This window comes from Mytilus californianus, unplaced genomic scaffold (assembly GCF_021869535.1).
Source record: "Mytilus californianus isolate M0D057914Y unplaced genomic scaffold, xbMytCali1.0.p SCAF_4, whole genome shotgun sequence".
Lineage (NCBI taxonomy): Eukaryota > Metazoa > Mollusca > Bivalvia > Mytilida > Mytilidae > Mytilus > Mytilus californianus.
In genome coordinates this window covers 68,930,623-68,948,779 of record NW_026262690.1, presented here as the reverse complement: position 1 = coordinate 68,948,779, position 18,157 = coordinate 68,930,623, and the positions used below count along the sequence as shown (strand labels likewise).

Below are 18,157 nucleotides of genomic sequence, written 5' to 3'. Positions count from 1 at the left end.
AAGTTGAAGCCAGGTAAAACTAATATATAAATTGAAAGTAAATCAATCATTTACAAATTTATAACTGTTTTCGGATGGTTCCTTCAATTTCCTCGAGATTCAATTGAACAAGTAATTGTGAAGAAGAGAGTAACACTTTACCTTGGCTTCTCTTTTTGCTGGCACTGAACTATACATCCTATATAAGTTCTGAAGAAGTTTAACGTTATCGCTTGAAGTGAAAAATATTTGAATCTATATATTTAAATTATATTTATTATAATGGGAGTTTATTAAAAACTTATCATCTCACTCTATTGGGCAGTTAATTATCTTTGCACACGGTCTATGACGTCACAGTGCACATTCAATTCTAATCTAATTTTGCTACGTCATTACTTCATACGATGTTTGTGTATGATATGTGTCTGCAAGTAAAACATGAACTTCTATTGTTTTGGTCAACTCTTTGTACCTATTTATAATGTAAGAATTCTTTAACCGCCAGGAAAAATCCTGAAGTAGCCACAAATTTATTACAGCAGGAGGTTGATAAAGGTTTTTTAAAGGGCCCTTTTTCTCAACCCCCTTTTAAAAGTTATAGAGTAAGTCCATTGGGTATTGCAACACACAAGTATTCCAAAAAACAAAGGCTTATAATTGATTTATCCTCTCCTTATAATTTAGATGAGCACTACAGTGTAAATGATTTGATAGATAAAGACCTATGTTCCTTGACATACATTAAATTTGATGATGCTATTAATGTGATTCAAAGATATGGGTCAAAGTCCCTATGCTGTAAGGTGGACATCTCAGATGCGTTCAAACAACTTCCGATTAAAAAAGAACAGTGGCATCTTTTTTGTGTTAAGTGGAACGGTCAGTACTATCATTATGTTCGTTTACCTTTTTGGTGTCGTTTTAGTCCCCGACTGTTTGACTCTTTATCTACTAGTGTGTGCTGGATATCTCAGAATAATTATGATATTAAAGTTAATTTGCATCTATTAGATGACTTTTTAACTTTGGGACGATGGTCCTCAGCGAACATGTGCCGGGTAAAATGAACTTAATTGCTGACTCTTCTTTATCTCGTTTGCAGATGAACAAATTTCATCAGTTAGCACCAGAGGCAGAGAAAGCAGCAACTCCTTGTTCAACCCTGGAAGAGATTATTTGGACATCGCAGTAGAAAATTTACAAGATTTCGCTGTTGCAGATTCAACCAAAGCTTTGTACAACGTGGGATATGAACATTATCGTAAGTTCTTACAACTACAAGAATAAACTTGGTCAACTTTCCAGCTGCCACTTGTTTCTGAAAACTTGTTGATGCGTTTTATAGCCTTTTGCAGCCTCATAAGCATCTGAGATATTCCACCATTAAATCCTACCTATGTGGCATACGTTTATTTACTTACTAACAGGGGGCGTTAATCCATTAGAGAACTTTGTCGGTAAACCATTACCAAAATTAAAATCCGTATTAATAGGTTTTAAAAAGAAGCATGCCATTATGCCTAAGATAATTCGTTAACCTATAACTTTTGATATTTTACACAGAATGTGTTTTGTACTACACAATTGTATTTTTGATAGTTTTACAGACGTTTTAATAGAAGCTGCATGTGTAACAGCTTTTTTCGGGTTTTTAAGATGTGGTGAATTTTCTGTTCATGATAGAAAAAAAAATGATCCTGAATCGAATTTGTGTCTTAGTGATGTTCAAATATCAAATGACTGTATTTTTGTGCACCTAAAGAAATCTAAGACTGATCCTTTTATGTATGGTATTACTATTCCTTTGTTTAAAAACTCTTCAGATATATGTCCTGTAGTTGTACTTCAAAAATACTATAGACTCAGAATGGGTATTTTTAGCAATTCTGAGTCCTTTTTTATTACTAATATAGGTGATCCATTGTCAAGAAATTTTTTCATTTCTCATGTAATTTAATGTACATTAGACAAATTAGGATTATCTAGTGAAAAGTATAACGGCCATTCATTCAGAAGTGGTGCTGCAACTACTGCACACAAAGCACGACTGGTTGATCATCTTATTCAAACTTTGGGACGATGGTTCTCAGATTGATATACCAAATATATTCATACCTCTCCAGATATACTTAGACAAGCTCAAATTCAAATGACCTCTACAGTTTGAACAAGTAAAATTTGTACTGACAGCAAGGAGTGGATTGATTTTTATTTTTCTCATTATTCAACTTGGGGCTACAGCTGCAAGCATCTGTATTTTGCTATTTCGATACAAATTTTTTAGTCAATCTATAAAAAAAATTATTTCAATTCCAAGTTTCAACCATTGGACGTTAAGCAACCAACAATCAATCAATCAATCAATCCAAGTTTCAAGATTTAGCTAGAGTTATCTCCCTTTGCATATGGAGATAAAACATTATACATTATTGGTTTTTACTATGCAGTTGTATAAGTCCCCAGTTGCCATTTTGTAAATAAATTTACATGTTTTATATTCTTGAATAAATAATAGTTTAGTGCTTAATCTTTGTATATATTAGTATACTTCTCATCACACTTAGTTTATTACAAACTGCAGACATGTGCCTTTTAGAAATTGAGGTTTGGGTTTATGCATATGAGACAGGCAACTCAAGGCAAGAATTATCATTTCTGTGTTTAAAGAGTGGTATGGGTAAAATGAAAGAGACATTATTTTTTATTAGATATAACCACGCTATATAATTGGTCTAGAACAAGTGAAGTCATTAAATAAAATTGATAAGAAAAAATCTAAATTCTATACTCTATAGATTTTCATAAATGGAGTCTAAAACATATCCATAATAAATGCACCGTTTCAAATGCATAATTTGAAATTTGTATTCCAATACGCTGTTGGAGATTACTAAGCGCCAATAAATAATACAATAATTAATTTTGTATTTTATGAATTAGTGCCTTCGATAATAAAAAGTCGTCATCGAATAGTCTCATGCCGATATTCAAAAAGACTGTTTTCATTGTTATTACAACAAATAGGTCATAATAACATGACAGAGTGTTTTGTTTCAGTATGTTCTAGATAAATATACAAAAAGCCAATTTTAGACAATGTACCCCATAAGCTTGGAAATGTCGTGGCTAGTAACCTATAGCATGGACGTATTATATTGACAATATAATACTTCCATGCCTATATAGTTAACGGCGTTTTTCTCACAATGACGTTCTACATCCACACGCCATGAAATGTCATTGCGGGTCACATATGGCCAACATGTTTTAATTGTCGTATATCCACAACCCCGTCTTCTATTCCAAGTTATGGCATTACCGAATGATACTTATAATAGGATTTACACGATGGGTGTAATTAGTGGAGCGTACTGATGCACCTGCACCCCCTCGAGTCCCAATTTTTTGTAAGTGTGGTTCGTATAATTTGCTCACTCTATTTTTTTCTGTAGTGTTTGGTGGATGAATGTTTAGCTGTTCCGCGTTGTTTTTCTCTTGGTCATTTTTCTTCTGTTTTTTTTTTCGGTTTATGTATTTTTTATTTCCACTTGGTATCGTCTCCTCTTTTTTATTTGCATATACGCATCGTCGTTTCCCTATAACTTCACTACAGTAAACAGCTAATGCATATCTTTATTTAAAAAAGATGAATGTCTTCCTTATGATAAAAAAGAAGTTTTTGTTTTACTGAAACGTTATTTTTTCTAGGCAGATGAATCGACGAAACGTTATCTACAACTGCTGTACTGCACGAATCAATGCATTTAAATGCAACCTAATGGCCATTGAAACATATCATTATTTCAGGATTTAAATTTCTCAAACCTTGATTTTTCAGAGGATTTACCAAAGGACATACCGACAAGATCGAAAGAAAACAACATGACACAACAATTAAGATAGAAGTAGTGATTTCAACTGCATCTAGTTGAGATTTATGTTATTTGTTAACGCCTGAAAAGTCCTTGTAAATAAATAATTCTTATAGAGCTGGCTGCAAAAGACGAAATTGTTCATGATAGCTAGCTATCATATCTTTATCTTGTAATAAATTAATGCCATGGGTGGATTAACCAATGCCGAAGGGTGGCGTCTGTTGGGCTATGCTGGATATATTATATATACGCAAATTCTTCTGGTCAGAATGAGGACATTTCATTCAGAACTTCCTACTGGAATAATTGTTAATTCGTTCTTTTTCTGCATGAATATGTACGATATGTTTGTCACTAGACTTGTCATTTTCCATCTGTAAATGCTTTTCACACTTTTTGATAGTTAGTTAATATAAAGATACAAATGACACCAATGTTCATTCGGTTTCACAGTTTGACGTCGTGAAAATATAACATTTAACGTTAGCAACGCCATTACCTCATTACTGTATCGTATGCCCTTTTTAAAACGCATTAAAACCTCGTTTAACGCGTTAAAACATTGTTTATCGCTATAAAACTCCTATTTATCATTTTTAACTTTTAAGGCATTCGATCTACATTTTATCCCGTTGACTCTACTTTTTGACGAAGGATTTCCATAACTTTAAACACGTTAAACCTTGCTGTTGACGCGTTAACGTTGTTTAAAGTGCTTTGAATACGTCAAAAGATAGAAAAATGTTGATTTTTGGACTGAAATCCTTCGTTTTAATAGACCTCCGCCAACGTAATACACTGTAAAAATGAGTGTTTAAGATGGCATACAAACGGGGTTTGCCGACAAAGAAAAGAAATAATTGGCTCACGTTGGCGGAGGCACTCAAGAATTAAAAAAAATCTCAAAAAAAACACAGTAACTTTCGTCGAAATAGTAATATCGGTTCGAAATCGGAGTAAGAGTTGAAAATATCCGCATTCGGCTGTGACTACAAGACACCCACAACTAAAGAATGAGTACTTCCATAGGTGAGGTATTGTAGTATCATACCATCATACATTATGATGTTATGATACTTAACCCCTAACGGGAGGGATTGTGCTTGATTTTCATATGATGAAGACATAATCTTTCAATCAGTTTAACTGAGGTCTAGAGCTGGCATGCCAGTAACTGCTAGTAGTCCTTTGTTAATTTATGTATCATTGTCTTTTTGCCGTAGTTTCTTCTGTTACCTATTCTGACATCGGATTCGAAATTCTTTTAAACTGAGTTTTACTGTGCGTATTGCTATGTGTTTGTTTATTCTACATTTGCTAGAGGTATATATAGGGGGAGGTTGAGATCTCACAAAACATGTTTAACCCCGCCACATTTTTGCGCCGTGACAGTCCCAAGTCAGGAGCCTCTGGCCTTTGTTAGTCTTGTAAGTTTTTTTTAAATTTTGGTTCATTTATATGTTTCGGAGTTTAGTGTAACGTCCATTTCTGCTGAACTGGTACACATTTTACGGGTGCGGGATTTTCTCGCTGTGTTGAAGACCCATTGGTGGCCTTGGGCTGTTTTTCTGCTCTTTGGAGGAGACGTTATTTAGAGTTGAACGATGGACAGTCTGTGGGCTGAATGCTACATACTATCTGATTGGAAGATATTGCTGACTCTATCCAGGAACATATATACTGTTCCCAGCTCTATCATAGCTAACTTGTGTTGATTGGTTGGGACAATTCGAAACCTAGTAATTTTAGCAATTAGATTTTGCCTGGTTACTAATCATGCAAATCTGTACACAGGTAACACTTATCTATAAATAGCCGAAACTACTGAAATATTGTCTATCCAGTCGCTCACTGTTACGTACATCTTGTACACGAAAGCATACTTATGAAAACATCGTGCTTTTTTCTTAGCCTAGATTATAAAATAGGCCTATTCTAGTGGCTCATCCTTACCTCTCACTACAAATGATAAGTATGGTAAGTGCCCCCCCCCCCCCCCCCCCCCCCCCCCCGATCTTTAGGGTACGGTTTGGGCTGGGTTGAACGTTTTCTAGTTTTCTAGCTCTCCCTATCAAAATAGCAGACGATGAAGAACAGAAGATTAAAAAATCGAAAGGGAAATATATATATAAGAAGAATATAAAACTACTCTCAGACGATGAAAGCAATTATACATGTATTCTATCATATTTCAGCAATGCTTAATTTCTATGAATGATTTTAAAGGAGATATGAAGTATACGTGATTAGTTTAGACAGCAACCCAATTAAACAACAAACAAAACAATTTACTTCTAAAATTCAACCTACGATCTTCTACAATGGACATGTCATTACAATATTTTAAGTTTTTAATCCTCCCAAGTCTAGCTATGATATATAGAATAGCTGTGAATACATGTACAAAAAAATATCTTAATAGCAAACAATGAATATTACTTAAAACAATGAGGAGGGTCAAGAACAAACTTCTAGTAGTCTTTATAGGTATTTATTTTATGTGTATTTAATACTTCTGTCTGTGTTGTTATGATCGTATATTTTTGTAATCTATATTTAGTATAATATATTAATTATACATGTACCTATATGTTGTAAAACATTTGGTTAATAAAGAATTGAATAGTTGTTTTGAGGTTTATTGACCATTCATACTATATATATATATGCTATATGAGAGAAAGAGAAATAAAAGAAAATTATAAATTTCAAATACGAAAATACTGTTGGCATTTTAAAAGAACGGTCTCTCACAAAAAGATTATGTCAATCCAGTATGTTAAGCTTTGAAGGATTAGTACGATAAGGACCTTATTTGACACCCAACATTGAACGGTATACTGCATCATAACGTGTTTGGTAAAATTTGCTGATTGATATGCAAGGCTATTCTGAATGAATTAATCTACAAAGCGAGAACACTTTCCACTTTCATCAGCTAAGAGACGGCTAGCTTTTTTAGAACAGCTATTACTTGTTTTGCAATACACCTCATCGCTATTTATTCAAATACGGATAAGTTCAAAAATTACACAACTTTTAGCGATCTGGGGCCCTGTTTAAACAATGTATTATGCATTAAACTTTTCAAAGAGAAATGTTTAAACAATCGTAAACATTTCAAACAAAGCATTTTTATTACTTTAATGTGTGTTTAAAAAAAGTGAATCATAATTTATCAAAGTTTCAAAATGTTTGCTTTCTAAAATTTTTCCTCACTTAGCTCGTTACTGATGACCTTTGTTTTTGCAACACTTGACCCAAACAGGAAGTTGTCTAAGTGACTGTTTTTTTCCGGATTGGACTAAAAGGTAGCGATAAGGTGTATTGTCCCTCCGGTTGGGTCAACCTTATAAATCAAAGCCACAAATAGTTTTAATAATTAAATTATTTTTCTTTTCAAGTAAAAAATACTGAGAATATGTAAAAGTTCGGAACAAAATACCGGGCCGTTGACTTTGAGAAAAAGACCACCGCCGAAAACAACTGAGCGTTTTGTTTAGATTTTTATAATGAGTAAACATGTAAAGTAAACAATTTTTGCAAGTTAGTTTGTCCCAGTCCCAGATTTCTTTTGTAAACAAATAAAAAAAAGTGGAGAAATGTTACAAATCTATGAAATGCAGTAGATGTAAATACCTTTTTAACACCTTTCAGTAGGTTGTCGGAATCAGGACAACTGACCAAAGACAAATCGGACCAAGACATCTCGGACAATTTTAAGACAACTCGGACCACTTTCAAAGACAACTCTGACCAGTTTGAAACACTGTTCAGACCAGCGTTTTTTCTAGATTTGACTGAAGTTGTTTTATACGTATACATGTATAACATTGAAATTAAATCGTACATTTGAAAGTATAGACCCCTTGATAATTTTGTTTAAATATTCTTAAGATTCTTATGTTATCTTTTAAAGTACACGTATGTCTGTAAACCCAATTTTAGATTTAATGCATGTCAAAACATTAAGCGATGACCATTTTCATTTTTCTTTAGAAATAAATAAAGTAGTTATGTTTTATAAAAAAGATATATTACATCATTCTCGACTTTAATCCTTTTTCAATGTAACATTTTGTACTCCAGACGAGTGTTTCGTTTTTGCAAAGTAGTCATCAGTGACGCTCGAATGAACAAGGATATCAACTGGATCCGATACTACAGTTCTTCTCTACTTTTTATATTTAAACCATATTCTTTTCGGAGTCCTATATAAACGTTTCTAGGATTATTAGGTGAAAATGTTTCCAACGTTGTTAATACACTTAACCGTTCTCTTTCAAATTTGTTACTTAACATTGCTTGTTCATAAAAATCAACCGTTTCCTTTGCAGCCTGTCCGAAAGACGTGGGTTTAAAACCAAGTTTATGCTTTGCTTTTTCACAGCATATTGGACCTCTTGTCACGGACGGAAATAAGTGAACAACATCTTCATTGTCAGACACTTGAATATCAATATCTTGCTTTTCCATATATTTTTTCATCATTTCAAGAACTTCTGGCAGCGTTGGCGTCTCATCAAAAGCAAAGTTGTATGCTTCGTCTAAAAGGTCTTTGTCATAATTCAAACTTTGTGATACAATTTTTGCAACGTCTTCAACATAAACGAAGCTCATCGGAAAGTTAACAAGATTTTTCGGAATAGATATTTCTGTTTCTAAGTATGGTGATAATCGCAACCAAGCCTGGTATATCCACCAACGGTACGTGTTATCACGTGATCCAATAACATCCGGCAATCTGATGAAGAAGTATGGCATCCCACCTTGCTTTCTCTGTTCTACCAAAACCTCTTCCCCTGAAAATTTCCGATGTCCGTAATCATCTTTCTTGTTCAAAATCTCCTGCTCTGGTATATGACCCGGTCGTACAGAATCGGTCTCTATCGTTGGCCGAGTATGGTTTTTCGTGCAGACCTCGTATACAGAGTCAGAACTGATGTAGATATAACGCCCTACTCGTCCTGTAATTAAAAAAAAATCATATTTGTGCACGCCAAAGACACGTATTTAATAGCTTTTTTCTTGTCAAATGCTTTGCATATGGCAACATTTTCTGCATTTACATTTGTTTTTCATGTTGGTTTTCATGTATAAAAAGGGGGGTTCCTTTTTGTTTGACAACTAATGCTTTTGTATGGGGACTTAAGGTTGGATGAAAGTTACCGGCGGAATGAGTCAGTGTTGCACCTCATCCTTTTATTATTTTTTTTTTATTTATTGAAATTCACTGGATATATTTATTACATTGGCTGCAATAAATTACCTTGCCTGATTTCTCAGTGAAATAAAAACCGATAATTTCACATGTGAAATGATACATTAGTTTATAATATGATCGAAAATAGTATTGAGGTTCTTTTCATCCGAACAGAACCTCCGTAAAAATATGAAGTCGACTTACCTTGCAGAAGTTTCAATGTATCCTTGATCATATACGGATCAAAACCACTGAAATCTACAATTGCATCATAAAAATCATACTGTTCTGCACTCCAGCAATCCATCAAACTTTTCATTCGATCACATTTCAAATGCTTTATCCGTGGCTTGATAGTATCGTCAGTGTCCCAGTACCAGTTTCCTCTGGTAACCAAAGTCAAATCGTGTCCATTTTCTAGCATTTTATTTACGCTGGCTGCACCAATAAGACCATTTCCACCAAACACCAGTACCTTTTTAACACCACCTGCGTTAGTCCAAAGAACAAGAGAGAAGAGTATTATAAATGATATCAATAAGCCCATGATTTCTAACTGAACAATACTTTTGTGTCTCCACTTTTAAAAACAAAGTTATTAAAATCACTACAGTTATGTCATTTTATGGGTCAATGGTAGTTTATCCGGCTAAAAGACCATTGAAGGTTTATTGAATCGTGACTCTTAAAATAGATAAACTAATTGGAGATCGTTTTTTCTCTCTTTTGAATGCAAATATGATCATGTACAATTAGTTGAAAATTTGTGAAAAGCAAAGAAAACATAACATTAAATGAAAAGAATAATTTGTCTGAGGACACAAATGCCTACGTTCAAGCTTTGCAATTTTCCACGTTAAAGGGGGGCCTAACTCTAGAACGGTAAATGACTTACAACCCAAATTCGACCTCTGTCTACGTGTTATGGTTCTTAGCCTTGTGTATGAGTTTTATAAAATTTGGATGAGTTAAACTTAAGTTAGAGTGTGGAAACGAAAATAATTGCAATTTTCCAAGTTTATATAAAGGGGCATAACGCTAGAACAGTAAGTGACTCGCTGCCCAAAATCGAACTCTGCATGCAACTTTCGGTTCTTAGCATTGTGCATGAGTTTCATAAAATTTACACGAGGCAAACTAAAGTTAGAGTGCGAAAACGAAAATGGGATGGCGGAAGGGTAACACCTAATGCCCCCGTCGCCTACGGCGGGGGCATAGAAATATAGTATATTTCAACACAAAAGGTACATGTGTTTAGCAAAATATTGTCCTAAGAAATATTGTCTCCAACTATGAAATAATGTCCGAAAAGGACAAATTTCCATATGAAATTTAGTCCATATACAGACAATGTTTCATAGGTGGATAGTATGAATTTTTTTCTTGTTAAAGGGAGGTTATCCAAGGTTATATATTGTGTATTGAGACAATATTTCATAGATGGATTGCCATGCAATTTTGTCTCATGAAAGTGAGGTTATAGACATTTAATATTTTGGATAATGGTATCATTAAAGTGTTCTATTGATTGATAATAACAAACAAATCTCCACAATTTATGGATATACACATACTGTTTTATGAAAAATATTTTTAAAAATTTCAGAAATGCTCACAATTTCATGGCAGAGGATTTCTCAAGGAAGACATTACTAGATGCTCACAATTTCATGGCAGAGGATTTCTCAGGGAAGACATTAATAGAAGAAACATTTTCATGGACATAATTTCACACTGAAATATTGTCATGTACAGAATTTCACAGTGAAATGTTATCAGAGACAGTATTCCATAGTTAAATATTGTTCAGAAGTAGGTGACAAAATTTCATGGACAAGGACACTATTTCATATTGAAATATTGTCCTGGACAGTAAATCAATATGAAGTAGTGTCCGCGGACAATATTTTATATGAAATTTTGCCCAACAGACAATAGTTCATGGGGGACATTACTTTATATTACAGACGCACGGATGAAAACCAAAATATCTCTTCCTTTGAAGCGAGTATATAATAAAAATCCACGGAGGGCATGCTTATACAAATATATTTATAACATCAAAAATTTACACACTTAGTATACTACTGATAATTCAGATTGCGATAATGACTGGCATCATTTGACCTTCATTTGACCTTCATTTGAAAGACTTGCAAAAAGAGAAAAGTAGAAAAATATTTGAGCTTGCCAAGTATCACACTTACAGAAATCAAGAAGGCAAGATGCACACAGAAATGCTGATCAATTAGGTTTAGATGTCAATTAAAATTTATGTACGTAGTTTGAAGAATTTAATGTACAAGATTTGAAAAAAAAACTTAATTGAAATCAAATATACAGTTGATTCCATAAGCATGTCGACCTCATTAAACTTTACTCAGTACCCGGAATACACAGTTTGTGCTCGAAACACATGATAAAGTATTTTGATTGGTTAAGTTCTGAGTCTTGAGAACGACAATCGTAATCAAAAGTTTTATGACGCTATTCAACTACTAGTATTCAAATAAAAATATCCGTCATTTCTATATAGGTCGGGCTGCTGTTCGTTTTGGACTAATGAATGTCTTCTCGACTGCAGAAATCACCAAAGACTGATACAAAGATACACGGTAATTCTCAATGATTACTGAGATTTTTGTCTAATTGTCGGTGTTTTCAAAATTTAAAATTTAATAAAATATCTAGTTTTAAAGTACAGTTCACTATTTATAGTAAAAACCGATTGGTGTGAATGGAATTTCCTGCAGTTTTAGTTCCTTTCGGCTGGCATAATGCATTATCTATGCAGTAAACTATACATTTTTTAAGACTGGGAATTAGTATTTATGAATACCACCAAACAACAACAAACAAAAAAAAACGGATAGATCATGGAACAGTTGAAGAAAAAGAAAAATGGAATATAATTAAGCTGTGTACAATTAAGCAACTTAAGCGTTTTCTGCAAATCATACTTTCGATTACGATCGTCCCCGAGGTTTTAGATTGTCAAGCAGACACGCTTGAGGATAATATTGATTCAAATTAACTCAAAAATTTCAGAGGGTTCCAATCTATGTTTTGGAAGACAAACAAAGGATGCCGAGTAATGACAATACTTTATTCCTATTTGTACCAATTGCGTTTGATATATTTTTGTTATGTGTTCATCGGCTCAAGGCTATATAGCCTGGTTGCATGTAAGGTAGTCGGACAAAAACAGTTCCAGGAATTAGGATTCTAAAAATATACGGACTTCTTTCGTCAAGATATGTCAGAGGTAGCATCACAGTTGAAGGATTTTAAACAAATGTTCTATGGTCGGGTTGTTGTCTCTTTGACACATTCCCCATTTCCATTCTCAATTTTATTAGTAATAATACTAGAATATAAATTTGCAATATTCAGAGGTAGATGAAGAGCAGGCCTGATCGTAACCCTTGGCTAGCGAAAATGAGGTTCTTGTCACATAATCGACTACGTGTACTATCAATTTCAACACTGAATAAAGTCAAACGATACGATTTTTAAAGATATATAAATTTTATCAGTTTTACAGTTGTTCAAAGTCGAGACAACCGGAAATACTACTAATAAACAAACACATGTGATAGACCACCTAAAAGGGTAAATTATACATATATTAAGTATTATTTAAAACGAAACTTCTTTACACAAGTCAGACTAAAAGAAACTACACAAGTTAGAAAGAAAAAATATACCAAACATTTAAAGTCAAGCATTTACAGCCAACATTGTATATATTACTAAAAAGCCTACCTCAGCTAGATGAGCTGTTAACCTCTCGCTTTTCTAACCATTGTCATCACTTGGTGTCCGTCGTCCATGAAACTTTTGGACCCTTTTCCAAAACCATTGTGATTGAAGTAAGATACAGGCAGTTTTTATCGGAGCGCCAGAAGACATCGTCTTTGTAATAAGGCCACCATTTCCAAAACAATACTAGAATAGTGGAATATTCAGACATCTTCAATTAGTTAAAGGGCTACTATATGCGGTAGCTGTAGAAAAAAAAAAACACTTGTACTTCTGTTGAAAAAGACAATTATTATAACTCTCCCATAAAGAAGGGAGTATACAGGTTTACATCTGTCCGCACGAAACACAATTCTATTGCATTTTTTTTAATCAGCAACCACAAGCCAAAGCTTCTTTATATATTTACCAATCTTCATTTGGTTATGCCTCACCGTGTGACATGTTTCTGGTTCCTTCGATATTCTACTTCCTGTTTGCCAAAAACTGATATCTTTAAATTCGACATGCACACATATTAAATTTTCATTTAGTTATATTTCGTGGTATATGTGGGAACAATCTTGTTGGTTCTATTTTTACTACATGCTGGTGAAATAATTTTATGATGGTTCCATCTTGATTGACTAATTTGTACGATCTCATATTAAAATCGACATTAACAATGGTTTAAGATGAAGCTGATCCCTTCTTTTAAATATAAATGCAAATTATTGGCAGCTGTGCACTTTGTAATTCAGACAAATTTGAAAAACAATGCAGACAGGAAAAGCAAAAATAGTTAAAGCCGTTAGTTTTCTCGTTTGAATTTTTTTACATTCGTCATTTCGGGGCCTTTTATAGCTGACTATGCGGTGTGGGCTTTGCTCATTGTTGAAGGCCGTACGGTGACCTATAGTTGTTAATTTCTGTGTCATTCGGTCTCTTGTGGAGAGTTGTCTCATTTGCAATCATACTACATCTTCTTATCTTTATAAAGACTTGCCAACATTTAAAAAGACAAGCAAACAATAAATAGCTTCTTCTTCACAAATGGCACCCTTTGTGCGCGTTCGTTGGTGTCATAAGCAAAATTAGGAGGACTGAATGATGACTACAATATACACCAGAAAACCGTCATGTATTATTTTGATGGAATTAACTTTACAGCGGTCTAAATTAAATCAACATTTTGCCGATTTCTGTTTACATACTAGCATTAATTCAAATATTTTCGCTCGTCTGTCTCATATCGAAGGAACTAGAAACATGTCACACGGTAAGGCATAACCAGATGAAGTTTGGTACATACATGTTAGTATTTCTTCATAAACACTACTGTTTGGAAAAAGTTCACAACAATGTAAAACTTTGAAAGTCACAGAAATATTACTAAAGAAGGCAGGATCGTAAACTTTGCTTGAAAATGAAATGTAGTAATGCTCATGCAACATTATTGCTTTTTATATATAGTATTTCATTGTAAAGGGACTTTTATGAATCAACCTAAAATTACAAGAGGATGAGAGACGAGTGGAGCCATGTATCCTACTTGTAACGTACTTTTATACGAAGTCAGCATTAAATTAGATATAAATGGTCTATTGTAATACATCTTACCAGAAAGCTTTACGTTTGAACTATCTAAACATTCAAACACAAAAATATAATATTTTAACGTCCCTTTAGATATTCAAGCACAGTGAATCATATACCAGGAAAATTTAGACATGAGATGTACAAATGCTAATGCAACTGCATACTTGATAAGTGTTTCTTCCTCTATTCCTGTCATAATCACACATTGAAACATTACTTGTAAAACGGCAAATATTTCAAGGCCAATGGATATTGGGAAGACGGGGCTAAATACTCTGCAGTGTATATCATACAACTACTCATGTTATGTGGGATTTGTCTAACATTCCATATATCGCAAATGCCATGCATGGTCATATGAAATAGAGAAAATTATGTGGTGTATGCGTCAATGAAACAGCAACTCAATGACAAATATAAACAAAAGATATCTGAGGGTTTATCGGATTGGCAAGCTAAAGAAAATACATTTGAATAAAATATCATTGACTTATAGTATAAAGAATTCTTTTTTTAAATTAACCTCGACTAATCATTTTTATTTAACAATGACTGACGTCGTAAATGGCAGAAAACACGACATATGTCTCGCCTTCCACTTGTTTCGTTGCAGGCGAGACAATAAAAGACTTGGTCTTTTACCTTGATTAAGTAGGTCAAAAGTGGAATATATGTTTGGAAATGTTTAATGACTTGGCGAATCAATGAATTTAAACACTACAGATGAAGAAAGATTTTGGTCAAGGTCTTTTCAGTGCTATGAAGGAGTAGAAGAAGAACAGTTAATTCACTTCATGATTAAAAATGAGATTGAAATTGAAATATGCTATAGAGTGTACAAAAAAGTTCTTTTTTCGTTTTTCCATTAATAAAGTGTCAGTTTGTCAACCACAGTTTAAAATACTTTCGTTTCCAGTGAAAATAAAATACACTAAAATAAAACAATTTTTTATTCCGGCAGAGCTGCAGACTGTATAATGAACGGCTTTTGGATATCAAATCTACTAACAGGAATACTTTTTGTTATTTCTGGTAAGTTGAACCAGGGTTTAGAAAAAATGATGGAAAATATATCTGAACTATGTGAGACTCTTTTAATTGTCAAATTGACCAATTCGATACTTATATTGTTTCAACAGGACAGACAAAATTAAAAATGTCTTCATTGCAATTTTCATGGTAAAAACCGAAATCAAGTTTCAGTCACTTTTCAATATAATTATCCTTTAAGTCAATGTCTGTATGCCTGACTGCACGCATAGTCGAGCAGTAATAACCCTTACTTAATTGTTAGTGACAATAACAGAGGAGGAAAAACATAGCAAGTGGTCTATTTTCAAAATCTTATTCAAACATGCTTACATCATCTGATTTCGTACACGCGTAGTGATTTTTTGTCATGATTCATTACACTATATAATTTCTTTTTATGTAAAAAAAATATCCACTTTTGGAAATGCGAATAGTGGTATTTTAAATAGGCACATAACAGAAATAATATTGGGTTAAGAAGTACTCTTCAAACTAAGGACATTTGTATTAACATAAAAATTGTCACAAAAATAATGTTTATTGATTATTTACAAGGTTGCAAAGGATTCCAGTACCCGGAGTCAGAACCATGCATTATAGTAAATATGGACGCCACAATTCAACTGACTCAACTTGGAACTCAACCGGTAAACACAACCTGATTTCAACTATATATATGGAAACGCATATCCCGATTCTACTGCAATAGAATTTACTAACAGACGACTCCGGTTTTTTAGGAATCTTTTCAAAGATCTTACATAAAACTTACACAATCCCGTGACACTTTATCGGAAAATAAAATATGTTAAGCATAAAGATATCAAAGTTATTAGTATTTAAGTATAACACATTAAATAGAGTGTATTTATTTTAGATCAAGACAAAAAAATATATATCCGTACCACGAAATCAGACCTTAGAAAATATGTGCTTTATATAAAAAAAGGCCAATGTGGAATGCTTGCCAATGAGAAAACTACGTACCACAATCAAAATGACGTTGACGTAAGCAAATATAGCCGGTAACGTTACGGCCATCAACAATGAGCAAAACACATAAATATACCGTAAAGTCTGCTTTAAAATGACTCGACATCACAAAACAGTAAACGAAAAAAACGACAGCCACTATAACGACAACCGCTTTATTCTGGACACTGAGGATGAGTAAAATCCAAACCTTTCAGGAATATCTGGACAACCAGGACTAATGACAATATCGTAATTAAGTCCTCAATAAAATGAAATAAACTACCATTTCAAAATATATAACGTGAATCAAACACATTGCTAATCTTCTTTCGTTTTTTTTTTTGGCATAACCGTAAAAGATTAACAGAAGACTTTGGCAAATAAAGTCAAGTCTATTTCATTAAAAAAAAATAATGTATAACTGCAAATGTTCAGTACAATAACTTATATAGTTAATAACTAATTTTACAATCTACAGGTAGAAGTAAAATCATCTTTGAACAGCTCCAAAGTAGACAAAGGATTTTGTGCAGGTGCCAGCGGCTCTACAGCCAATTTAATATTACAAACTACAGCTCCTTTACCAGCGAGGATTACATTATTATTTAGCAAAGACGGACAATCTGTTGTCTTTATGGATATTTCAGCACTTTTCGATCCAGATGTTATTTTTAATAATACAGATAAAGGTACACGGTTTTTAAAAGTTTAGAGAAAGATTTTTGTAGAAAAAAATACATTCGGACAAAACGAGTAAAGCTTATAATTCCATGAAGTTAAAACAAAAAAAAGGCTGAAGATATCAAGGGGACATTCAAAACTCACATGTCGATGAAACAACTGACAACGCCATGGGAAAATAAACTGTCAACACAGAGATATGTATCGTTTTTTTGTTATTTTGATAGTAAAATGCAAATGTTAAAATCAAAATAGCAATACTTTAACATGCAAGTTATTCAAAATATTCAAGGTACAAGACCAAACAATCTCCATGGAAATGAGATGTGCCAATGCTAATACATATGCATACCAGATATCATTGATCTACCACTAGTGGTTCCCTACAAAACTGACCTAATCACAAACTAATACATTGAAGACACCGCCGCTACCACCGCTGCCGCCGGAAACAACATAGCAATGTCTCGCTTTTTGACTCCGTTATTGAAAACGAAAGACAACAAAAAGACAAACAAGTCCACAAAACACAACGCTGAGCAACACTTTTATAAAGTTCGAAAATAAGAAGATGTGTATGATTGCCTATGAGACAACTCCCCACCAGATACCAAATGCTGTAGAAATTAGCATCTATAGGTCACCGTAAGGCCTTGAACAATCAGCAAAAATATATACCGCATAGTAATCTATAAAAATCCCGAAGTGACAAATGTAAAACAATTCAAAATGGGAAAACTAACGGCCTGATTTATGTAAAAACAATAAACGAAAAACAAATAAGATATACATAAACAAACGACAACCACTGACTTAAAGGCTCCTGGCTTGAGACAGGCACATACAGAATGTGGTGAGGTTAAACATGTTTGCTAGAGCCAAACCCTCCCCCTAACCTGGAACAGTGGTATAACAGTACAACATAAAAACAAACTAAACAAATCAGTTGAAAAGGGGCTTAACTCATCAGCCCGATACTAATCAGACAGAAACAAAAACACAAAAGACACAAAGTACAGATCTGTATATTTGTATCTTCCGAAGGCATACTGAATATTTTTCGGATGGA

The 18,157-nt window shown here is 33.5% G+C and overlaps 1 protein-coding gene and 1 long non-coding RNA gene across 2 annotated transcripts; one reads left to right on the top strand and one right to left on the bottom strand.

Annotated features, from left to right (window-relative positions):
- Positions 1-7,863: 7,863 nt before the first annotated feature.
- On the bottom strand, positions 7,864-12,353 carry LOC127698679 (uncharacterized). Its single transcript, XM_052202283.1, has 2 exons — positions 9,265-12,353; positions 7,864-8,824 (listed from the first exon to the last, which is right to left on the bottom strand). The coding sequence occupies exons 1-2, from the start codon at positions 9,605-9,607 to the stop codon at positions 8,019-8,021; spliced, it is 1,149 nt and encodes a 382-aa protein (XP_052058243.1). The 5' UTR covers positions 9,608-12,353; the 3' UTR covers positions 7,864-8,018.
- Positions 12,354-12,419: 66 nt separating this feature from the next.
- On the top strand, positions 12,420-17,090 carry LOC127698717 (uncharacterized). Its single transcript, XR_007980945.1, has 4 exons — positions 12,420-12,672; positions 15,362-15,432; positions 15,988-16,079; positions 16,886-17,090. It is a non-coding gene; the product is annotated as an uncharacterized LOC127698717 (long non-coding RNA).
- The last annotated feature ends 1,067 nt before the right edge of the window (positions 17,091-18,157 follow it).

Bases quoted from the DNA above. Each gene is read 5' to 3' on its own strand.
- LOC127698679 (XM_052202283.1), bottom strand. From the start codon at position 9,607: ATGGGCTTATTGATATCATTTATAATACTCTTCTCTCTTGTTCTTTGG. The intron at 8,825-9,264 runs GTAAGTCGACTT...TTTTAATTACAG, and splicing joins TACATTGAAACTTCTGCAAG to GACGAGTAGGGCGTTATATC.